The sequence below is a fragment of the Genypterus blacodes genome, unplaced genomic scaffold (assembly GCF_046128005.1).
Source record: "Genypterus blacodes isolate CSIRO-AG114 ecotype Tasmania unplaced genomic scaffold, CSIRO-AGI_Gbla_v1 ptg000076l_1, whole genome shotgun sequence".
NCBI lineage: Eukaryota > Metazoa > Chordata > Actinopteri > Ophidiiformes > Ophidiidae > Genypterus > Genypterus blacodes.
The window spans coordinates 4,735,047-4,760,920 of record NW_027466885.1 but is presented as its reverse complement, the minus strand read 5'-3'; the positions used below and the strand labels follow the sequence as shown (position 1 = coordinate 4,760,920).

At 49.1% G+C, this 25,874-nt stretch overlaps 1 protein-coding gene across 2 annotated transcripts in view; it reads right to left on the bottom strand.

Annotated features, from left to right (window-relative positions):
* The window catches only part of gli3 (GLI family zinc finger 3), an 88,335-nt gene that overhangs the window by 30,722 nt on the left and 31,739 nt on the right, over positions 1-25,874 (bottom strand). For both annotated transcript variants that reach the window (XM_076158313.1, XM_076158312.1), the window contains exons 3-4: positions 24,018-24,263; positions 11,008-11,113 (exon numbers count right to left, since the gene is read on the bottom strand). In XM_076158313.1, coding sequence (XP_076014428.1) covers positions 11,008-11,113; positions 24,018-24,263 — 352 coding nt within the window. The remainder of the gene's footprint in view (positions 1-11,007; positions 11,114-24,017; positions 24,264-25,874) is intronic.

The following is a 25,874-nucleotide window of genomic DNA, read 5'->3' as shown; positions in this document are numbered from 1 at the left end:
GAGGGAGAGAAATGTAGCTGGTGTGTTTTTGGTTTTGATTAGACAGGAAAGCATCAAGCCTGGAAGCTCCACATTCCAACGCTCTTGTTTTCCATTCTTATGAATCATACATTTTTAGGCTCATGGTTATAGTTTGGGGTCAGAGTTTATACAACCTGAACCTGCAGCTGAATGGCCAGAGGTGCAGTATTTCGGTGTCACGTGACAGTGATTGACAAATCACATTCAATTATACCTTTTTAAAGTCATGCAAGTATAAAAAGCATAATTCAACAAAATACCCTGATATTTAATTTGTTTTGGGGAAACTTCTGACTTGTTTAGGGCTCGAAACTCAAACTTTAGGGCTTGTGACTTTCAAAACAATGATCCGGTCCTACCTCATGTCAAAAATGTCTGACTGGACGAGTCTCTTTCAAAACTTTGACAATCTTCACACACACTCCAGACTACATGAGAGTGTGAAGCTGAGGGGAGTGTGCAGGCTCCGTAGCTGAAATGAATCTTTAATATGTCACAGTAAATGTGTGTGTGGACTGTATTTCTTGACCTTGAGCTCTGAGCCTCTCTCACTCTGCTCTGTGGGATCTGAACCTCCTCCCTCCTGGTCAGCGGCGCTCTCTGCTCTAAGCTTCTCTCCTGCCACAGCACATCGGCCCATGAGCCTGGCAGGGCACGAGGAGGTTGCCAGGCGTTTGGGGGTAACTATGCCCCCCCGGAGCTGTGAGGTCTCCGTGTGACCCCCTGACATCAAAGGGCTGGGTGGGTTCAGGGGGGCTTTCTATTCATGGTCACATCAAGCAGGATTCCCTCCCTGTGGGACGCCACTGGAGGTGTGCCAGACATTCCCATACACTGCACAGTCAGTTCACACACACACACACACACACTGCACAGTCAGTACACACACACACACACACACACACACTGCACAGTCAGTTCACACAAACACACATACAGTGCTGCTGCTGTCCTGCTGAATGCCCAGCACTCCCTCTCTGCTTCTCAGTCTCCTCCCCTCTGTGTGTTTCAGTCACACACGCATTGTCTACATACAAAAAAAACAGAGCGAAGAGAGCACATGCACACACACACGCACGCACACACACACACACACACTCACACTTGTCCTGCCAGAAAGATGTACTGTACATCCCTGTGAGCACACATTACTTCCACGCTGCAGGAGCGATAACGTATGTTTATCACCGGGAGTCAGTGAGTGTGACAGACTCAAGTCACAACAAACGGGTCCAGGTGTCAGAGGCAGAGTCATGACCCCAACGGAGTGTGTGTCATGAGTGTGGGTGTGTCGGTGTGTGTGTGCTCTCCTAAATCAGTGGATTAGGCTTCATCAAAGACGACTTGTTTGTGCCTGTTCCAAATTACAGCCGAGCACAATGGCCGTGAATGAGTCGGCTTATTCCAAACCGTTTGGCTTTGCCGCTTCAAACTCTTCTGCGCCGCGATTAAACGTCATTTCTGGCGGCGAGATAAGAGCGTCGACCAAGACGAATCAAACGCAAGGAAAATCAAAACATGAAAGTGAAATTGCACAAAATGAGACTTTTTTCCTGTAATTTCAAGGGGGTTTGGAATCAGGAAACAAACATCAGATGGGGGGGAAAGAAAACCTTGTTGTGTTTTCTCTCTCTCACGCTCGGTTTATTGCCATTTAAAAAAATCACAGAGCGAATCTGCGTATAGAACTTTACGCCTTTAGAAGCTCCACGGCTGTTTTTCCAAAGCGTGAGGGAAAGCACAGGTGGAGGCTGCGTTGGCGCTCGGTCAGTGTTCTCAGTTCCTCTGGCATGCCCCGGGCTACAGAGAAGACAGACGGGGACTCCTGGGTGCTGAGGTGTTAAACTTCTGAAAAACAGGGAGGAAGCGCATCCATCTTTCCTTTTCCTCTAAAGTTGCGCCTCGATGGCCCCGATGCCTTACACAGAAACTCAGCTGACGCCTGCAGCTAAACAGGGTCAGGTTCCACACCCCATCGCCTCTGCTGCCCGACCCGCCGGTAATGAGTGTGTGTGTGTGTGTCTCAGGTGAGGGGAGGTGAGAGGAACGAGTGTGGCCCAGGGCTGCGAGGCGTCTCGGCGTGATCTCCCCCTCAATTCACCACAACACGCTGGGCTGCTGAAATTGAGCAGCCGCACGGACGGGCCGGGGTAAATCACAAACAATACACACACACACAAATACACACACACACGGCTACAAGACAGCAGAGACACACTGCTGGAGACGGTTAATCCTTCAGACAGAGATCTGAGGCGGAACAACAGAGGAAGGGAAAGGAAAGGGAGGGAGAGCAGAGATACGGGAAGCATCAGGTACAAGACACAAAAACACGTTTCCTTCTCCTTTTTCCGGACTGAGATCCATCACTTGGTTCTAATACACACTTCCTGTTGGCGGAGAAAAAGGGAAAGAAAGCTGGACGGAGAGGCGGCTGCTGGTGGGAAAGTGAGCAGACTCTACTCTACCTACTTTATTCTGGCCATTCCATCCATCTTGTTGGACTAATAAAATGTCAAGTGGAGTTCCTTGATATTTAATCATGACGGAGCGCCGAGCGCGGCGTGGCGGCGCCGAGCGCGGGGCTTGATGAAGCTTCGGGGAGGCTTAAAACGCTGGCCCTGCGATGTTTTCGTGTAAAGCAGAGAAAGAGTTTCACAAGACGAAAACACAAGATGATTCAATTCTTTTTTTTCAAATAAACGCTCATTCCTAACGTGTTAGAGGAGCCCACACAAAGATGTCAAAACAAAGATAGCCCGCATTCTTGCGTTCTGACAAGAGCGTGCGGTCACCCTGCAGCTGCAACGTGCGTGACTGGATTCGTGCTGATCCTTGCCGGACGCTCGCAGGGGGAGGGAGGGGGGCGGGTGGGGGGGGGAGCAGTGAAACTTTACAAGCTGACCTCTGTGAGAGAGTGAGGCACCATGGGGGACGGAGGCAGCACGGAGATCCTGAAAAAAAACCCAACGCAGATGAAACCATTCTCCCACTATCAGATGTAATGGACGCCGCATCTGATAAGGGAGATAACGAGCGGGGCTGAGAGAATAGAATCGTTTTATGTGATATGAATTAATTTTCATTGGTGAACAAAGTGTGAAGGGGATGAAATTTTCTTTCACGAGATTTAGAAGATAAGGAAATAACAGAAAAAGGGAGCGGGAAGAAAAGAGCAAGGACTGGTGGAGAGGCTGTAAAAGGAGGTAATGAACTGATTTCCTCCCACATTAAAGCCGTCAAACGTCTTTAGTGAAACATCAGTCGGGGTAAAGGCCTTTTTTTGAAACCAACATGTGGTAATATCTGACATTGCTGCATTCGGGCTGCTGCTGGTCGTCGCGACAGAAGGGAAGGAGGGACAGAGGGGAGGGCGGGAAACGAGCAGAGTCGCCGCAGGATTTATGGCCCCTGCTCGCCAACTCTCGTTACTCGCTGTAAACTGGCCCCGAGAGTGGTGATCGCAGGGTCTGGAGCTCAGAGTCCAGCAGACCAGTCAGAGTAATGGAAAGTCCACATTTCCACACGGTTATGCTGTGACGTATGTGATGTGATGGGCACCGGCCCAGTCCAAAGAGGAGAACTGAGCTGCTATCCATTACTCTAATCGAACAATGTCATAACCTGACACGTGAGCCAAGACAAAAAACACTGGTTTAAACGGAAAGTGTACAAATTATTGACTAACCAACAAAACCAAAATATACCAAATGGAGGGCCTGGTATTAATTTAAAACCTAAACTAACAGGGCTGAGGCCAAACAAGAGTAATCATGGAGGTGAGAGAGAGAGAGTAAAGGGGAACGGCCACATCTTAGAGGCTCTTAGGACACTGGCGAGGTGCTCCCCGCTGTATTAATAGACTCCGCCTACCAGGAACCTGCAGGCCCTGCTGAGGCAGAGGGCCGTCACTATGGCAATCTAGGCAACGTGAAGAGGAACAGAAGTCAGGACGGAGGCTTCCCCGAGTGCGCCGCCCCGGCCGACCGGAGGCAGGGAGGGAGGTGGGGGTGTTTTTAATAAGCCCATTAGGAGCCGCCGCGGCTCATAAACGTGACAGTCCACTACACCCATCATGGAGAGAGGCGAACCAATCCAGAACGGCCGACGCAGAGAAACCAGCAGCATTTATTTAATTGTTCAATGCTCATCTGGTGTTACTTGGATTTATAAAGCCCAGCCTGGATAAACCTTTCTATTCACGTTGGAATAATATAAAACACAAATAATATAAAAATAAAATAATAATAATAATAAATATAACAGGATCTCTTTGCTTTATTTGTCATTAGGAACAGTTTTAAATTTAACTTGGATCTCAACTTGTCATATTGTCTATTATGGGATAGATATGACTGGTTTATTAAATTAAATTAAATTAAATTAAATTCTGAGGAAACTGTCAAAAGGATTTAAAAAAAATGCAAGAGTCGAAATGTTTTTGTCAGAATTCAGTGCGTACTTCCCTCAGTCACACCGGAAGATTCAACCAAATTGTGTGTATTTTTTGGAATTTCTTTTTCAGAGTAATCAACAAACAAACAGATGCAGGGGAAATCAAAACATCCCTGTCGGAGCTAATAAATAAAAACATAAAATAGAAAAAAAAGGTTGAACCTGACACTTCAACGTTGAACAAAACACAAAAACACACACACACGCGCATTAACACCAAGCTGCTGGCACCTGCCTGTTATCTCTTCCCCTCAGACCTGCTGCTGCTCCATTGTGCTCCACAGGAGAGCAACAAATTGAGATCTCAAACATGAAGAGTGAGCAAATGACTCGCGTGTAGAAAATCAAATCTGCTAATGTGTTACATGTGCATATTCACAGGCCTCCTGCTATACATTAATGTATTCCTCTTCATCATAGCCTACCTTTATTCAACGCTATTTTAATAGACCTTAAAATTAAATCCCAATGCCGCACATTCGCAGAGAATAGGAAGTATCTGCCAAAAGAATAATCAGACATGATTTGATTTGTAATCGTTTGTAGATTAGAATTAGAAAAGCATTAGCTCTCTTCTTCGGTCGGGATTGCTATTTACCTTTGAGGCAAACTAATTCAGGCACATTCATAAACCATTTATCTAAAATGTAAAGTAGCAAAATGAAACATAAAAAATGCATGTGATTTTTAATAAGCGGGGAGAAACACAAATAGACGAGCTGATGCCGCCGCAGCCGCAGTCTGGGTTTATGTAATCCGGCCTGGCGGGTGGAGCGTTGGAAGGCGCCTGAACACATCTCCGCGGGTAATGACCCTAAAACCTTTACAGGCCTTGTCAAACGTCTGCGGTGCCAAACTCTTTTCCTCAAACCCCCCCCCCCCATCTTCAACCTGCTGGAGCCATCACAGGTGCCTTCAACCTCTCATGGTCCCCTGCACAGGCTCAATAGAAGAGAGAGAGAGGAGAGAGAGAGCGAGCAAGCGTCCATTTAGGATTCTGAAACTGGTGTATTACAAAAAACAGATATACTGTAACTTCAATCTGCCTGCATTTCTGCTTATAGGCATTTATCTCCTTTCTCTCTAAATCCTGAAATTGCCTCAGAAAAAAAAGGGAGAGATACCCTACAGCACCCCCCCCTTCACATTTTCAGAGTGGTGCACAACTTTCCTTCTTCCCCTCTCTCTCTCTCTCTCTCTCTCTCTCTCTCTCCCCCTCTCGTGAAAATTGAAGAGGCTTTATGTCAAATGCGGCTAAAGCCAGCCTCTCCATATCAAACAACGCGCCGCGAAAATTACTGTGGCGGTGATAAGGCTGCCAGATAGAGAGCGCGGGGAGAGAGAGAGGAGGGAGAGAGGAGAGCGAGGAGAGAGGGGAGAAAAAAGTGAAAGGAAGTGACTCTACTCAATTATACTGCAAAATTGGTATGACTGAATATTTTTCATTCAGGTGACTGATAGTATCACTGAAACGGCAATGCAGATAAATAAAGGAGCCTTCTGTCAAGAATAAACACCATTAATCATGAAGCCAGCGACTGCGTGACCGCCTGTCCCCCCCCCCAACACACACCCCACCCTACCCCGTCTCACTCTATAGAGGAAGTATTAAAGGGGGCGGGGGGGGGGACCAGTGAGTGCACAACAGAGGGGTGACCTATGAAGTCACACAGAATGGGTTTTGGACAGTTGGAGAGGAAGATGAAAAAGTGGCCTCGGTCTCTCTGCTGTGCTTCTCGGTGACAGCGGCCGTATCTGTACAGAGATGATCAGATGTGATTATGAGACGCCCGTTTATTCTGGGTGTAATTTATGGCGCCGCTCAGCATCCTGCAAGAGTCTAGACCGTATTCTAATGTGAGTGTGAGCGGCGGGAATGGGCCAGAGTTTTGCCCCTTTAATGGATTTGCAAAAATTGTGCAAATATAAGAGGAAATATAGGTTAAAGAAGAGATGTATATGCCACGAAAGCTTGAAGCAGACAGATCAGCATATACATGAGAGGGAAGAGGAACCAAATCGTACCGTCACCAAACCATAAACATTTCTCTTGCAGCTTCTATAGAAGCCACACCAGGCCTTTTGTCTTTGTATTGTATCTGGAGTGTGTAAGGAATGAGGGTGTGTTGCGGTGCTCAGCCTCTTCCCATCTGGAAGGAGGTGTTGAGATAAGACTGTGGTCTTTATGCTAAGCAACGCGCCCGTTCCTCTCATGCCCAGATTGGGCGCGTTGACAACAGTTTATGTAAATAATCGAACGACGCGGCGCACATCTAAAACCGTCCTCCTGCACCCGCACGCCAAAGGGAGAGGAGGGCGAGTTGGAAACAGAGAGAGAGAGGGCGAATGAAGTTTGGAAGTCGTAAGAATCACAAATAGAAAAATCAAATAAAAATGTGAAATTAGAGCGTTGGAGCTGAGTTGTGGCGTTACTTAGTCCGGCGCCGCAGCCTTAAGAGTGAATGAAGTCATTTTTGAGGGCGGCGAGGCTGTGCCGCCATGACAGAGACACGCCGCCGTCCTCCCATGATACCTCCAGAATACCTTCCAGTCAGGCGCAGAGCCCACAGCTGAACAAACACACTCCTGAATGAAACAACCACACGGGCAGGAAACACAGAAACACGCCCCCATTGCCCCCCAAAACCCCCACCAGCTCGCCACTTCTGCTCTGACCACGACATCATTCTGAGTCCCCCTGAGGAGCTTTTGACAAGTTTGACTGCATTTTTCTTAAAGCATTAAAGCATCTATTAGTTATGACATATGAGAGCAAATCTATTCTATGATCATTTCTATTTGACTTAATTTCACAAGTGAGCTATCAAATATTGCCGATTGTTTTCTAAATAAAGTCCAAAAGTATCTGACATCACTGCTCAGACGTTTGCCCTGAGAGCAACTTTACTAACTCTCCAATTGACTGATCATTGTGACTAACAGCTCAAAAGGTTGTGAGTCAATTGTTCATCCCGTAAGAATGTTTAGCTGATTTTAGTGGCCCCCATTCACAGCACAAGGGCCCGGGGGACTCCAGAGCAAACGCTGATGCTGATAATTGACTGGCGACGAATACCTCTGTTTGTTCTGCGGGGTCGCCGGGTGACGGAGAGCCCGGTGCCGAGCCGCATGAGAGGGCGGTTTTGTTTTGCTGTGTACTGCGGTCAGGCAATAAAAGCCAGAATGAAAGGAGCGGTCTCTTCTCTTGGCCCCCGGCCGCAGCAACCCCTCCCACCTCCTCCCCCCCCCCGGCTCCCTTTACAGCCAAACCCCACACAATGGCGGCGGCAGAGGGGACCAGAGCCCCCATGGAGAGCCTGCTCTTCACCCATCAATGTGTTTATTTAAGCAGGCAGCATCTTCTCTGCTGCCGTCTGGCTTTCACCGAGTTTACGTGCGCTCCATACTTACTGCAATTAAAGGCCACATGCGATCAGGCCGCATTCTACGGGAGCTCGCTGCTCTGTGAGTTTACAATACGTTGCGTAATTGCAGGACGAGGTAAGCCTGTCCATTGAGGAGGTGTGTGTGCATAGATGCCTAACTCCCATCATGACGCTGACATGCCTCACTGATGTGAGACAACACCCGAAAGCTTTGAGCAATAGGAGATCCGTGAAAAATATAGACCTTTCAGGGTCAAAGGCCATAGAAAAACACTTTCTGAGGCAACGGTGAGATTTTTTGAATGACTGAGGACCTGGGAAGTGAACAGCAGATATCTAGCCAAAACACTCGAGTGACCTAATTCTGCCATAATTTACCCCAACACCATTGGGCCGCGCAAAGTTTGGGTTGTGGTTGCCGAAACTCTTTCTTGTAGTAGTCCTCCATCATATGAGCGTTGATGATTTCCTCCGTGAAACGAGCCGCCCCTGCAACAAGGCCCCTCCACCCCCTCCTGACCCTGAGGCTTTAATATTGAATGGCACATTGGTACCTTCCCCACAAGAATTCATAAACTAAACGATTAGCCTCTGTCTGTAATTGCGCTCCCGCTCGCCTAATAGGGGAGGTGAGGTAAAGAGGAAAAACAAAGGACAGTTAATTTGTGATTTCCTCTGCTCATTTGAAGGCAAATTAAGTGTCAAACAGCTAATACGGAGCATATTTCATTTTATGAGCTTTTAATTTAATTCCACCGCCTCATATCGCGGGAGCCCGTTAGCTGCGCTGCTAACGTCGGGAAAAACAGGGGGCCATAAATAAACATGTTTCAATTAGACCCTTCACCGTAATAGGATATGATCCTGTTCATTTGCCACGTATGGATGGTGGATGTGTCACAGCGGAGGGAGGAAAACGAGCAGCCCGGGCGCTGGCTGTGTTTTTTCTCCGGCCACAGTTGCCCAGTGGTGGCTTGTGTATATGTGTGTGTGTGTGTGTGTGTGTGTGTGTGTGCGGCGGGGGGGAAGCTGGTTAGATTGATGGAACCGCCGCAGGGCCAACCCAACTGTAATTACAGGCCGTAATGAGAGGCTGCATGGGGAAGTACTGCAATAATAGTCCCTGTGTACTTAGGCATATCTTTGAGACGGCTAATAACGATTAATTCTGCTCACCGAGGAGAACTTGTCTTAAAACAATTCAATATTTCTCCATAAGCCGCCTCCTGTCCTCCATTTCCCCCGAGCGACGGCAACGCCTCGACTGCCTCTATTTGCTCGTTTGCCGGCAACAAGCAAACGCAAACCCAGCGGCCTGGATTTCCCTCCGAGGCCTTCCGGGGTTTTCACTTTTTTCTTGGGCTGGAGTTTCATCCGTCGCTTCAACTTTAGGAAACGCAATTAACTCAAATTTGCCATCAGGTGGTTTTGACGACGCTGTAATACGGAAATAATGAGCAAATGTTTTCACAGAGGAGCTCGCTGCTGGTTTTTCTAATCAACCTCGGGTGATGTTGTTGCTTCCCGGTGCGATGACTCTGAAGTAGCTGAGAAGGTTTCTGCACGTGACGCTACGCGCAACTCTGGCAGATAACGTGTTTGACAGAGTTCGCCGGCTTGATTTACATAAGGCCAGCCGCTAAACAGCTGTCTTATAATAATGACAAATAGCGTCCCTCAGCGTAGCGTGTCGTATTAAACAGCTCTATGCTTAATGGCCTGGATAAATAGGCCGTAAGTAGCGTGGCAGAGCGGCCGTGTCTCCACTGACAGCAAACCAACCGCGCAGATAACTCCTGTCCGGACAGAGTGACTGAAGACGCGGAACTTCTCCCCCTTAATTCAATTCCCGGGGCTCCGTGTCGTCCCTCCGCCCCCCCTCCTCGTTCCCCCAACCTCGCCCCTCCCCTTCTCCCCTAACCTGGTGCTCGGCGTCTTACCAAAGCGCTCCTGACGGATAACAAGCCGCCGCTGTTTGTTTGAGCCCGTGTTGCCGGCTCGTGTTCGCCCCATTATCTCCGCATAAGCCTAATGCTAAATTATATTTGCCATTTTGTTTGCGGTGACACGGAGCATCAATCACCTCCCCGTTTTATTTCCTCGCCTCTCTCCCTCTCTCTCTCTCTCTCCTCCTTCCCCTGAGCGGGAGGCGAGGGGCTGAGAGGTGGGGTGGGCCAGAGGTGGGGAGGGAGGGGGGGGCATAAAAAATTCATTACGCTTAGTGGCACACCAGCCAGGGAGAGATATGACTCCTGAGGAGGTGAGGAGGAAGGGGGGGAGTTGATAATGATGAAGAATATCAAACATAATGCGGCCCAAGTAGCTGCCCCATCCAATTTGTCCTCGTCGCGCGCTGATCGCTTCCTTCCTGTCGTGTCGGGGCGGTTTACAAACTGGCGCCTGCGAGCAAAGACGACGACGCATCAGACACCAACGCACAAATGCAAACGACGGGAAGAGCGAAAGAAACAGAAGGGAGGTGACAAAGAGAGAAGGGGGCGATCAAAATTAATTTTAAAAAGGAGTCAACGTGAACCAGGGGCATTTTTGAAAAGGGCTTTGAAGTTTTCGGCTGACCTGTCCGGCGCCATCAGACGCACTCAGGGGAGAAACAGCCTGAGAGCCTTTTTACTTCATTCATTCATTTTAATCACTTCCGCCCGCCTGATTGGCCGAGGCGGGGCAGTTAGCCCGGTACACGCGCAGCTCACATGCCGGCGTCACGTGTGCTTATGCGCGTCGGCGCCAGTGTACATGTCAGCGGAGGGATTGCTTCCTTCTCTTGACAGGGCTTGATCAGCGCTCTTATGAGGCCTGCACGCTCCCAGGCTCCCTCTCGCCTCGCTCTCATTTCCATGTCTCTGACACATGTTCATTTGCGTGTCTCTGACATGCGGATCGTGTTCCACGCTGACGCCCTTTGATCTGCCAGGCAAAGAGGCACCCGGCGCCCACGAGGAAGATGCTCCACGCCCACGGGAAGAAGTTTTTAGGGGGGAAGCTTGATTCATATCTGCAGTAAGCGCGCAGCAGTGGGAGATCCCTGATGATGCAGCAGAACTTCTTAAACGTCTTGGATGTGCCCGAGTGTGTGTGTTTGTGTGTGTGTGTGTATTCAGGTATGTTTAAACTTTAAGAGACTTACACATGAAGAGGGGGCACAGGGGAAGGCTCGTAGATGTAGCGTCCTTGGGTATGTCTGTCATCGATCGGCACGGGAGGATGGAAGGTCGGGAAGAACTGAGGAGGAGCTGCAGAGAAGAAGAGAGGAGAGAGGAGATATATGAGACACGACTAGACTCTCCAGTGTCTCTGGAACATGTTTTCATGAGGATTCACTCGGACGTGAGCTCCCTCCCTCAGCTAATCTAAGTACCAGCTATAATGAAAGGCAACGGTTGATGGCTATCTTTCAGCAGACCCACCCAAAGGAGACCTCATCAAAACCTCAACATGCACTGAACCAAGAGCCGCGCAGCTCCAAAACATTCACAGAGGAAGTGTCCTCAAAAGGCTGGCCGCTGATAAATCAGAGGCCAGATGCTACGTGATTCTCGCTGCAGCGTTCACATATTTGCACTCTCATCCTCTAACCTCAGCTGCACTCTTTGCACCCCGAGGTGTATCTTTCCTCAAGCTACGGCAGGAATTCCGTTTCATAACCGAGCTCCTCGTGCATCCATTGTTGGAGGCAAGTTGAGACGTGCAAGCCGCCAGAGTGAATCTCTCCCCAGGCCCTCCCTTTACTTGATTGGGTTAAAAACCAAAACCGAAATGAGTCACTTTGCTCACTCGCATGCATAAATCAGAGGAAAGTCACTTTATTGGCTGTTGCGGAGATCATTGCCCAAACACACGCTGGTGTATCAGCACCCTGAGGCACCAGCGCGTGTGTCAACATCTGCATACCTTCAGACAGCCAGTCGCTCACACCGCGGCTATGTGCTGTTACCTTGTAAATATCAGGGCAGGCGGGCAGGCGGCCAGACGCTGGGGTGCCCAAAGGCTCCACCGGCGTCGCTCCATCCGTGCCAAACACAGCTGGGTGTCCGTGCCGCAAACAAACACGCGGGGTCTGGTTACCTCATCGCTTATTCATTTAGGTGATTACTAGCAGCTTGAGCCAGGCTTGACGACCGTATGGGCGCAGTGAGAAGACGTTGAGTCAGATTCTGTCTCCTCTGCTTGACACATCTTGGCTACGGTCTCTTGTCAGGTGATGCCACGTCTTGCGGTCTTATTCTGTGGTTTTGTAGCTGTCAAGTAAGCATTTTACACTAGTCCAAGTATATGTCCTAAAAAATGTGATTAAGCCCTTTATTAAAGATGTATACATGCCTGAATAAGTTGATTTACAATTGCGCCATCTCAGTCATTTATACTGCAATTCATGCTAGTTTCAAACATAGTAACGACCTCTAAAAAAAGGATTTATAACCTTAAATGCGGAATAATCAAGGTTATAGAGTGCAAGTACACATACTGACAGTGATTGAGGATAAACTTGTTTTTGAGATAGACAGACACCTGGAGCTTACTAGGCCTGCAAACCAGGGAGGGGCAAGTTCTAAATGACTGTAAATCGATCGGGGTGAAAATGTGAAAGTAAATAACACTGCAGATTATTTCATCATAATTGTTGAACTTCCCAAATCCACCCTGAATCAGTAAGGAGTGCTCAAAGGCCAAAGAGTAAAAAAAAGAGAAAAAATTTCGGAAAACTTGTAGATACCATTGGTGGAGTTTCATCATGTTTTCACAATAGCAGAGATAAGTGCTAAAGCCTCCTCCGTGCAGCTCTGGCATGTATCTGACCGCTCTGTCTCTGTTTGATAGTTTCCTCCTGATGACTCAGTTTTGGCTCGGCTCGCCTCGGTTGATTCCAGAGCTGCCGAGGGGAGGAAGGGATGGAGGGGTGGAGGATGGGGCTTGGAAGCGTGTTGGACAGAGAGCGGGAGCTGGCTTTGTTTACTCTCCGCTTCCCGGGGCCCCGCCGGCTCCTCGGCTGTCAGAGTCGGAAATAAACTTTCAGGTTTCAGGAGTCCGTGTACTGTACTGCGGCTCGGCGGGAGTAAAAGATTCATGTTCGCTAATCTGACTGATCCCCTCGCAACATCGCGCGGACTCCTCCACTGCTTTCTAACCTGGGACGACTACAGAGAATATCAACTGGAAAAATCGCCTCTTCCTTTTCTATGGATCTCTCCCCTCCCCACCTCCTCCCTCCCTCCCTCCCTCCCGCCGCCTTCACCTCTACACACATCTTCATTCCCACATCCGCCACTCCTGCCTGAATTACCCAGATCCCCCCTCTGTTTATGTCTCTGGAGCGCCTCACTCAACGCTGCCCTGTGCCTAGACTGGACCTCTTTTCCTCACTCTTTCATCAGCCTTCTCTCCCTCTTTCCCTCCCACCCTCCCTCCCTCCGTTTCGCCTCGGCAGCATGGCAAAAACCGTTTCCACGCGAGGTTTATTTAAATCCCGACGCCGAAGTTTACTTTACCGCGGCCCTATCTAAATACAGCCTGCCACCTCTTTTACGCCAGCACGGATCTCCATTAGCAAAGGCAAACAGCCCCCCGTGTCACTGCGGGGAATGTATACAGCCGCGAAAGAACAGAGGCCCGAGCAGAGAGGGGGGGGGGGTGGATAGAGCCTCCATCCTGCAATCCATCTGCACCGTTTCCTGTAGGGACTCGTTGGTGTTTACTCCAGGACTAAATTGACCCGGCGCTCCTGGATATTTAAGAGGAAACTCATACAGACTACAGCTGGAAGGCGCGTACGTTTTTTCCTCCCGGCGTACGCGCCGAAACCAAAGGCAACGTGGCAGCAACTCAACCAAACGCTGGATGTTGCTGTTTTATTGTACGTTTAATGTGTTAAAGGCACTTTGAGATGCAAATCGGCCGTTGTGAAGATGGTTTGAAACATATCAGTGAGTAATGTGTCCGCCTTTCACGTCTCTCTCTCTCTCTCCGTGCCGATTCATCAACACCGCGCGAGTCTTCTGAAACATTTTAATGACGAGCGTGAAGTTTTCAGAGCAATGCTTTTTAATTTTTGGTTGGATCTTTTTCTTTTTTGGATGGAAGTCATTAAGACATTATTACAGATGGGTCTTAATGAAAGGGCAATTAGAGGCAAACTTTGACCAGGCTCATTAATTCTAATTCAACGCAAACACACCACAGCTCTGGACCGGCTTCCCCCTTCATTAAAGAGAGGATGGTAATTGCCTTGTCCTTTATTGGACACTTGAATCATTTCAAAGTAGGGGGAGGACAAGAGGAGGATAAAGCCTAAAGCACATCATTTGCAATAGACTTATTGGCTAATCTCCTCTCATAATGGAAGTTCTGCCACAAAGGATCTTGAGTGTGCGTTTGTGGCGCCGAACTTTACAGGAAGTTGAGCCGTCTCTCGCGTTTCTGATTTGGTTTCCGACAACACAAAAAACAATTTGTGATCTCTGTCTTTTGTTGTCAACTCAGCGTTGTGGGTTTATTGCCCTGGTGGGTAAACCCGGCCTCGGGTTCACTGCCTCGTCTCTGTAACATCTCCAGCCGAGGACGAGCGCCACTCCGCAAACGCCGCACTCCACGCCGTGAGCACAAAGAGCCAGTGACAGATTGTCATAAGCGACTAAGGCGGAGTGAGAAAAGGGGGATGCTGAGGCCTGCTCCAGAGGTTTGTGAATTGCTAATGTGGAACATATGAAGCCTGTGCCGGGGCTGCGACTGCCAGGTTTCATTACGCCACCTCTCTCCTCGCTCGCTCATGATCTCACCGCTCAGGCACGCTCGTCTACAGCTAGGCCCGCCGCCACAACTAAGAGCAACAGCAACACTTTGGAAGATGCACCGGAGTTCGTTTGTGCGTTTGCGAGTGGCGCCTCGCATCCCGACGAATTTAGTAAATAACATTTTTCTGTTTGCATAACATCAACAGGTAACTTTCGGCTTTTCCACCAGTGCCTCGATAGGAATCCAAAAGGACTTTCATACCTTAAAAACTCACATACTAACTTCTCCAGCGAGTGCAACGCGGCCCGAAGACGAATAGACCGCAGCCGCATCGTTCACAGTCTCGTGCAAATTCTCACAAGGTTCATGAACAATATTTCCAGGCTCACATCCTCAACTGTCAGTAGGTTTACACTCGCATTAAAACTTTGATTATACTGCGATCAAGCCATCTCCGCACGCATTTCCTCAACCGGACGACTTTGGCTTTTAGTGCCATCACGCAAGCCTGAGGACGGAGGATTCCTATTAATTCTATCCATGAATGCCATGCAGCAAAGCAATAATTTCAACTTTCTTGCCTAGTCTGTAATTAAGTGTAAAAACAAACAAACATGTGGCACAAACACCATCTTCCCGCCGTTATCGTGTTTGTAGGCGATGGAGCCTGTTGCAGTCAAGAGGGAGAGCAAATTCCCCCCTCTGATCAGTCCTCTCGCTCCTCGTCTCTCGCAGTGTTTGCTTACGCTGGGACCTCAAGCTGTTTGGACATGTAAATAACACTTTGGGAGACTGTTTAGCTAAGCTCAGTGGGAGTTGCTGTTGACTTTTGGAGCGCTTTGCTTAATTAAGGGTCCCAGATTGTTTCAGGTCTAATGGCCTAATTAGTGCTGCATAAATTAGCCTAATGTTCATGCTGTGCAGAGCTTTCTCTACTGTACAAGGTGCTCGGGCACCGGAACAGAGAAAGATAAAAAACAAGCCTTTACTCAGCAAAGACCAATCGTAAAAAAAAAAGGAAAAGAGAGAGAGTGAGAGAGAGAGAGAAAGAAGAAAGCAAGCAGAGAGGTTAAATAACAGAAGAATGCTGAATGAAAGAGTCGGCTTGCCAATCTCTCTGCCATTCATCATACACACCAGCCTGGCAGATCACACTCTGCCCTTCCTCAGTAAATCAATAGAGAGGGAAATCACAAGACAAAAAGGAAAAAGTCTCTAACGCGTTTGCTTCCACGCTCTTAAATCCACCGTTTTTTCTTGTGGGTAAAAGTAATTAACAGGGCGAAACGGAAAGAACACAACACTCAGCGCCCATCCGTCCTCCTCCTGGGTCTACATAACTGCACACACACCAACACGGCAATATTCAGGCAATGATCACAGAAATACTGCAACGAAAACTGGATCTAAACTCTCAAACCGTCAAAAAGTCCTCATCCGCTGGTAATAATGTTTCACGAGTTAAACGAGTTGAAGCAGCTTACAGTTTCCTCCCTTCCCCATAAGTCACACACACGCACCCAACACAAATATCTCAAATGAAACTCCAACGGCATCTGCAAGACATTTCCCCGAGCCGAGTCAATCTTTATAAATTGCACACCGGGGCAGCAACCCTTGCGTTGCTACAGAGTGGAGCTAAAGCACGCAAGCCCCCCCGCTCCCCGCCCCTAGCCAAAGCACCAGCGGGCCCCACCTGTACCCCCCCAGCCCCCCCCATCCCACCTCCACCGCCTCCCTTCCTTCCTGTATCCCTGCTTGGATCAGGGAGTTGAAGGTTATTTCTCGTGGCCTCCGTGGAGCGCCGATCTATCTCCTACATTTGGTGAATTTCTCCAGATTGGGGTAATCTGGGGAGCAGAACAAAGCGCCGCTCCCCTCCCTCCAGTATCGCCCTCCATCGCACCCCGCCCTCCCCCTGCCTGGCTGGGGGAGAGATTTACACAGCAGTTTAGTAGCTGAAACACTGTGCTACACCTCCACTCTCTCTCTCTGTCTGTCTCTCTCTCTCTCATTCCTCTCTTTATCCCTCACATCTGTCTATCTCCTTGCCTCTAAACGGCAAAACCTCTCCGAAAGAAGGGAGTTGATTTGAACCTCAGGTTAACTCATCGGGACTTAGCAACATTTATTTTGCTTCCACTCCCTGTGTGTGATTTATTCCAGGCTGCTGTAAGGTTTGATCTTCTAAGATACACATTGAGGGTCACAGAATATTTGAAAAAGGACATTTGGTCGACCATCTGTTTCCCTTTCGCGTGCCTGTATCAGAGAAACTGTACGATAATTACCAATATTCTGACTCGCTGCAGCAGATACTGCAGATATTTGGCAAGGCCGTATCAGTGGCGGCAGTACGTGATTACCGCAGCTGCATCAGGCCTCGCTGACAGACTGACCCTCTGCCGTCGCTCCTCCCCGGGCCCCTGAGCAGGCGATACCGAGGCCGCATGTGGTTGTGCGATAGCGACTGTGAGGCTAATACACCTGCATCAGTTCAGGGTTTCATATAATAACACACAGGCTGGACACGGCCGGGGGGCAAATGGGCAGTGGAACAGAACCGCGCTGAGAGGCGAAGGTCAAACAAGCCCGACCAAAGACACACAACTTATTCGGATGCGAGAAAAGCAGTAAAGGAGCAACACAGCTGGCTAAAAAAATAGATTAGTTTGATTAGGACATCACGGTGAACAATTAACTTTGAGTCAAATTTGTGTTGTCGTTGCATTGAAATGCAGTTGTGACAAGGAGCCATTTATAAAATCCCTCTCTCGATGGTGCGCTCAAAGTTATTCGGACATCTGAGACATTGACGGATGTCTATGTAAACTCAGACCTGATGAAATTCAAGGGTGGAGGTGTGAAAAGTGAAAGCTTTCCTCCTTTGTTTCCTTTGCCTGTGTCCACACCCAGGAGAAAGTGAAACTGTGTGCTGTTATCCCCGTACATAATCCAGATGACCAAACTGCACAGAACTCTGGAGGTTTTTTAAGCGAGAAAAGGGCCCTAACAGAGTCGAGAGAGAATTCACGACAGTGCCTGCAATATTTGCAAGTTGATTTTCATACTGTAAAAACAAACAGAAACCACAGATGACTTCACATTTCCCACTGAACCCGGAGGCCGTCGCTGGACTAAGTCTGCGCCGGCCTCTGGAGATGTGTGGCCATTATTTGGGGCTAATAGAGGAAACAGTGTGTCAGAGACAAAGCCCAGTGTCACAGCAGTCAGACAAATGGCTGCTGCGTCCACAGAGCCATGGAGGGGTCGCCGCCTCTGGACCAATTAGAACGGCCGCAACATCTGAAACTCTCTCTCTTTGTCGTTCTCTTTCTTTCCCTCTCTGTGCTTGTGTTGCTGTCCCATCACTCTTTTGTTTCACCCCCTCTCTCACTCTTGTGCTGTCTTTCTAATTCTCTTGGTTAATCCCACTCTCTGTCTATCTCTCTTCTTCTGCTCGGCTCATTATTCACAGTGCGTCCTCCTGATGCTCTCACCCCTCTTCCTCCTCGCAGCTTCCCCCAAAAACACAAGGACAAAGTTGTAATCCGTTTACAGCGACCCTGTCAACAGATTCCACCCAAATAATCCTAAAAGACTTACAACCCAGCCTAGGTGCGACCGAGGGGAATGGGAGGAAATAAGAGGACCAACGCACAGGGGAAAACAAGCAAGAGAGAGAGGGAAGAGAGTGGAGGAGATACAACAGAGCGAAGGGGACTTGTGTCACAGTGATTTGAGTCTTCGTCACGCAGGTGGCGCCCAGGGGTTCCCTCAGCCTGGGCAGAGAGACAAACTGGGGCCCATGTAAACCTTAAAGAGGATTAACCCTGCCGGAGTGCTTTAATGGGACCTGAGAGCGCCGAGCACCGGAGAGCCGCGCTGATTGAGCCGCGCTTCCATCCGGCTCCCAGCGGCCCGTTGGCCCAGTGGCCCAGCAGCGCCACAGCAGCCCCGTGGCCTGTAGCCGCCCGCTCACACTGAGCCACATCAAAGCAGGTTGTCTGGGAGAACCCTGAGCTGGGAGGAGGGAGGTGGAGAGCGTGAGAGGAGGAGGAGGAGGAAGAGAAGGAGGAGGAGGGTGCCTGGATGGAGGAATCCCTTATCTCCTCCTGAGAGGATGCTGCTCTGTGGTGCGAGATTGTCTGGAGCTGCCACCTGTCCCAGGCATCTTTGAAGGCAACACTAAAGCCTGTGATGGGCCTGACCTCCTTGAGCTCCCATTCTTTTATGTCTCTCTTCATTTTCTGCCTTGTTACACCCCTCCTCCTCCTCCTCCTCCTCCACTCTCTCTCTCACTCTGCTCTCTCTTTCTTACCCCCTCTGTCTCACTTAGGATGAGCTCACTCCCTCACCCTTACCCTCATCCTCTTCCTCTCCTCTCCAGAGATATCACCACCCCGGCAGAAACATTTTAATTACTCTGCGTTCATCAGCCTCTTCCTCGTGTAGAACAATATATACATGTGACCCTCTGGAGGGGGAGTATACGATACGGGTTGTTAGCCGAGAGGCTGAGCGAGATCTTCTCTGCCACTATATGAGAGGAATGCAAACACCAAAAAGGAGCGACGAGATTTAGACACGGGGAAACAAACATGTAGACAGACCTGAAATAACTTTGTGATTATCCTCCTGGAGACTGCAGGGTAACTTAAAGAGGAAGCAAAGAGCTGAAGATACTGTGGCTTAAACCAGCAAGCAGAGAAGAAGCCCCCCCTGAGCCTGGAGTATTGTTCCTCTCCATTTCAGACTGCAGTGCTTTATGTTGTCAGTGTTTCCTGCACTTGGTCCTGTTTTTGGGATGAACAAGATGCAATAAATCCTTACTTTAAGACTTCGCCGCCATTGTGTCTTCGCCTGATTAACCAATCTCATTTGAAAAGAGGAACAAAACTCAAGACAGATGTTGCGAGAATGATACTGAAGAAATGCTGAGTGTGCGTCTTTTAAAACGTCTTAAGTCCTCTGGAAATTCCTCTGAATTCTTCTTCGGTCCTTTCAAATTTAATCTCGTCATTGTAACAACAACTGCCCGTTATTCCAAGATATTTAATTCACGCACGGCAGCTTTATGCTAACTAGAGTATCATGTGACCCAAGATGGTGAGAAACTGCATTCTCGCAGCACTTCAAACTCTGCCTAACCCCCTTAAATCATCAAGTACTACAAAGAGACACATGCATGTGAGAATATGGCCTATCTTACAGCATGAGATTCCTCTAATAAGCTGTATAAAAGGGGATCATCTGATTATCCCTGGTGTGCTGGACCGAGGGGCCCTTGGCGAGCGCAGGCCCGTGTTGTTCTTCCTTGATGAAAGGGCCTGGATGGAAAGGATGCCTCTCTGTTGCCTGCAGTGCGCCCCAGGCTCCTCTGCACCGGCGCACCACTGGGGGACTACACGGTGCCACCATGCACCACAAAGCCAATATTGAAACAATCACAAAGGCAAACACTTACCCTTGAAAGAGGCGCGTGTCTTCCTACCCCGGGCTCTCCTCGGTAGACCCCCAGCTCTTCAGGCGAGGCTGTTTGAAACCCTCTTCCCCTGCCGCGTACGTTTGGCGTTGAAACCAACCAAGAGGCGAGAAAGTTCCCTCTGTTTCAAAGTCGTGCTTTGTTTGTGACTCTTTCGCGAATCGCTCTTTCAAGCCTGGGACGTGGCGAAAAGGTCCCAACGTATGTGTGACTGACTGAACGAGCACTGTAATTAACTGTGGAGGCCATTGTTGCTCGGGTCACGTTCGATTTAGTGACAGCCAGCTCATTCAGTTCAGTGGTCAGCTGCATTTTGATATCGAGGCAGACAGATTGACGCCAGGGCCACGCTACGGCCCAGTAGGCCTGAGATCAGCTCTGCACAGCAGTTTTGAGTTTTAACCCCTGTGACTGGACACCCGCCACCCCCCTCCATACCATAAAGCTTCAGACAGCTCTGTGTTCTTTCCTTTAGCGCACGGTCAGTATGATCCAGGTAGCAGTCACCTCTAGCCAGGCTCAGAGTGCGGCGTTACCGTGATACATGTGAAGGAATCCTTCAGCCGAGAGATCCATACCTCCACCGCCTCCAGCTTAGCAGGCCGGGTTTCAGAGATCAGTCAAGGACAACAAGGCTGTGCTGTGGGGATTAGACCCTAGCAGGCAGATCTGGGGCTAGATCTTTTTTTAAGGAGCAAGACCAGAGAGAGAGAGCGGAGAGACTGAGGCAGACATCACAGCATGGAAACACAATGTATATCTGACTTACTGCTATCAGTGACCTACTGTATCACAGGCGCAACCCCTAAAACTGATGTCATTTAAGTGCCAAAATACTTAAGAAGTGTTTGTAAAGCTTGAAGTTCCTTTCACAAAACACCCTCTTGTGCTTCTAGTAAGAAAGCCATTGAAGAGGATGCGTGTTAAGTCCCTCCACAATTGTGTTTAGGCTGGTGAAGAAGGGCAAGTGTTTAAGCGAGAGACAAACACTTTAAAGGAAGAGGAGCAGGAGGAGGAGGACCCCATCCCCCCCCCAGAGGAAGCAGAGAAGTGCTGGACCGCTGACCGGCTAATCGGCACACAATGTAAACAAACGCTGACGGCGTGCATCCCATTCACACTCCTACAAAATTACAATCTTAAAAAAAAGACTTCTCCCTCATTAATCCTTATCCGATCCTTACTTCTTATCCCACAGTAAAGCCCCTTGTATTAGTGTTGTGGTAAGACGGATATGGACTCTTATCCAGTGTTTGCCCAAGAAAAGCGGCTAAGACTCCGGCGTTGCCACGATTTAGCTAATGCCAACAATGGGGGCAATGTTTCCTTAGTGCCTCCTCTTTTCTGCGCTGAAGTGGGTGTAAAAACCAGAGTAAACACAGTCTTAGGCCGAGGACGTAAAAGGAGTGGGAGAGCACGAGTCTGGGTGAATAGCAGAGATTTACACGGGAGCAGGCACCCCTGAAGACGAACCTCCCACCCTCTTTTTTTTTCCCAACAACCCAAACCTCCCTCCCTTCTTTCCTCTTGTTGTTGGAACTCCTACACCTCCCAACGTTAGCGACCCAGCGGCCAGGTGTGGGTAGGCTGCAGGTGCCGCCGCATTTAGGCACATTAAGCACTGACACACACCAGCGCCAAGAGTAATCGGATTTACCTGGCTGTCTGCTGCCTGGCGTGGCGCACAGTGCAAGCGCAGCATAAAGGCTCGGGGCCCCCTCTCCATCACACACACACACACACAGGATGAATTTAGGGGGTGACAAAGCCCTCATAAGCAGGGACGCCACTGTTAGAGGGTGTGTTATGATTTTGTGTGTGTGTGTGTCAGAAACCAGAGCAGGAGTTGGCGCCTATTTACACCTCGCAGCTCAGGAGCTTGCGGCCGTCTGGTTCAAGCCAGAGACGGGGAGAAGGGGAAAGAGGAGGTTTGAGAGGGGGGCGGGGGGACTTTCCCGTCTGTTGACCCCGGGACCGCTGGAGCTCTGGGGACCGAGCTCTGGCACCGCTCCCAATCAGACAGAATGGGACCAGGCGCCTTCAGGGACACCCCCCTCCGTGTCCTCAACACCTGGTGCCAAGAGAAGCTATTTTACACAGCAATACTACCAACTTAGATCATAAGTCATCGTGAGCTGAGTCAGGAGCTGAGCACTGACACTGAAAACCACCAGAAGAACGTTCGTCTGTTATTGTCTACACCAACAAGGTTATGTTGTCACTTGAAAACTTAAGGGTTTCAGGCAACATGGCAGCAGATTGGACATACCTGTCTGCCTGATTGTGGCGCTGTATTTACCATTTACAACGTTTGAACAGGTAGTCGTAGAATCCAAAAAACTTTCATGGATTCTGTGAGATTTCTTTTGCCAATTTTAGGATTTTTTTATCGATTTCCTCTTACAATTTGGGATCAATTGTCTCAAAATGCTACATGTAGAAAATCAAAACAAAAAAAGAACAAACATACGCTCACTACTTTAAAAAAACAAAAAAACATCAATTGGCCTGATGGTGGCGCTATGAATTCCATGGTACAATGCGGACAGAGTAGGAGAGAGGGAAATGTCTGCCTCTCATGCGTTAAGACTCCCAGGGAGCTGCTCTGCGCTCCACTCTGCTCCGCCTGTGATGCCTTCTTCTAGCCTCTCGAGTCTGCACTGTACAAAGAAACCCTCTTGAAGCTCAGCGGCCCTATTTCCTGCCGCTTTTGAACTCTCCATTTCAGATGCCGACTTTTCCACATGACCCCCGAGCCTCGGTGTGACCCCCACCACCACCACCCCACTCCTCCCCGAGGCTTCAGTGGTCTGGAACCTTCGGGGGTCTCTTTCACACATAACCCCCCCCCACACACACACACACATGAAATGAGAAGTGGCAGTGTTGCTGAGTTAGGTCAGAGTGTAATGGCCAGTAATGTTCTGCCCTCGAGGGTCCTGTCCACAGCACCACTGCCTGATTTTAAGTAACCTTTCCCTTAAAGGGGCACCTTGATGACTCCCAGGCACCCCGAGCACCACGGAGCAGCACCGGGCTAATGAAGTGGCTGAATAAATAGAGTTACAGTAAAGTGCTGGGCTACGCTGGACCTTTCATTACCGACGCTGGATTAAAATCACTCTGTCCCACTCTGTCTGCCCCAATTCAGAGCCAATTTAACCAAACTAAACAAGCCATCACATCAAATCCTTGTCTGCGGGGCAAAGTCCTAGCTACACCGGCCACCAAATTAACCCCCTAATCAGGCTCTTACGCCCCTATCATCTATCTCCTGTTCCCTCCATCCAAATACAGTTTCACTTTCATCTACGGGTCACTGTCTATATCTCGCCTCCCTCAAATTATTCCCTGTATCTCAGCCCAAGCCGCAGCTCTCCGTTCACCACAATCTCTTAGGCTTCATCTCTATTAGTCTCTCTCAGTCTCCCTTTGCTGCCTTTCCTTTCTCTCTCTCACACACAGACTTGAGTCCCACGGAGGGAGAGAGAGAGGGGGGAGGTGTGGGGGGTGGGGGGGTTGACTCGCCGCTGCTTTGGGGCTTTGATGTGTGTGTTGATGAGAGAAAGTAGAGTACTGTGTTCAGACAGGCCCCTAATGAGGGAATTAAGAAGCTACGTCGGCCATTCCCCCCATACCAACTTCCCAGGCACAAAACAAGACAAGTGTGCGTGCATGTGTTGGAAAGTGTGTACGTGTGTGTAAAGGAGAAAGTGAAAGCAGCAGAGAGGCTAATCTGTCAGACTTAATCAAGCATCTGGCAGCCCTGCCTCTCACCTACAGTAAAAGGAGAAACTTGGCCTCGGGTTTCCTGTAATCTGCACTGCAGGCATGTCCTTGAGCGTTGTGGTTCCTTTACACTTCATACTACACAAACTCTACTGGGGATTTGAAAAATGAACCCGTGGGGCTGTTGCACTTACCGTAGTGTGACTCCAGGTAGCCATTGCGTGGGTCCATGGTGAACAGGGTGCCTCGGTAGGGGAGAGCGTGTTCGGTGAGGTGCGGCAGCGACCCGTGCAGCTCCTTCTTCAGCAGCGACGGGCGATCCTCGGTGGAAGTGGAGGGCTCCTCGCTGACGTTCCTGTCGGGCGCTCTGGACGTCGGGGCCTGAGAGCTGATGGCGTTGCGCCTCTCACGGTGGTACGGCGTGCCTGAACTTTCATCCTCTGCGAGAACAAAGAGAGAGGAGGAGCACAAGATGTTAGGGAATGTGGAGGTGGAAAACAAAGAGATGCAAATACACATCACACATACAGATATACAGTATACCAGTTCATATAAATGGTTAGCAATTGTTGTTCTTGCAGGGAGGAGGAGCAGGAAATCAGTGTTGTACACCTGTGACCTACTGGGTATTGTGGGTGTAAGTCAGGGATTGCCAGTGAAAAGTGAGCGCACAGCACAAATGAAACAATCCCACCCATGTTCTGACAGTAAGGCTAAACTATCTGTAGTCAAGAAAGGAGGAGTGGAACAGCTGAGAAGTGAAGAAAACCCTACAAATATTAAATTTATACATTTTGATAGCTGTGTAGCCTGAACCTACAACTACACTGCCACATTCGTACATAACCGAGAAAGGAGTATGGCGTTTAGTCATATGATGTCCTTGTTGTCGGAACAAGGGTGGGAAAAAAAATAAGGCAAAGTCCCCAACCGGTTTTCACACAGTAAGAGAAGTCAAATTCTGCTCTTACTGTCAAGTCTGCCTGTTGTCTTTATAAAGAAATGGATTCCCTCAGAGGAGGTAACGCAGGCTTCTCGCCCACATTCCAGGCTGCCCATTAAAGCGGCCTCATGGGCTGCATCAGCCCCACCCCCTCTCATTCCCTCCCCTTCTGCCTCTGTTCTCAAACTAAATCTCTCGCCGTCTGAGGGCGAAATTAGGAGGAGATGGGGTCTCTGGAGAAAGCCTCCTGGCATGCTGGGGAAAAGAGGATAAATGTGGACTTGGGTTCAAGGGCTGAGCTGCAGCAGAAAGCCATGAACCTTGATCCTTGGCCTGACCTCTGAACTGACATGTATGGGGGTCAGCCAGCCTGCTGACCTGGCGTTAGTCTGTGGGTATCAGAGCGATACTACACAGACAAGCTCAGGATCATCACAGAGCACGGAAATCCCTTCCTGATCGTTATCGTATTTCTTTGTTTTGAGGAGAAACTGGGGAAACTCTGACCTGAGCACGATAACCCCCTTCTTCAAATCCAGGTTTGCCATCAAGTCTGAGCCATAGCCAATGATTCACCATTATGTTTATTGACCATGCAATGTATTCTCAGTCAGTGTGTTTACAAATACTTTAACTCCCTCGATTATACTGCGATTAAGGCCATCAAAAGTACCATGTATGAACATATCAAAGTATGCTTACTGATCGTCAATCGAGTATACCACATTTCCTTATTATAGTCTTGCCTCATACTGTGTTTACGCCTCACCTACACTTGCAGAATGGTGGAATCATAGAATTTAACTGGGGTTTTGCCTTTGGAGTGTAAGATTCCCTCACTATACGCTGCAACCTAACAGCATTCAAATGCCAATTAAGAACAGAGGTAAAGGGCCCCGATTGAAGAGAACTGAAGAGGGTCGTTATAGCGCTGCGCCACTTCACCACACAAGTACCAATCAGAGGTTAAGAGAGAACCAAGCGAGGAGAGAATGAGACAGAGGAGGAGGAGGGAGGAAAAAAACCGTCTCTTGCTTTTATTCATCTCGTTCTCCCACATTCATTACCTGCATTCATGGCCAAAACCGTGCCCGGATGCTAGCGTGCT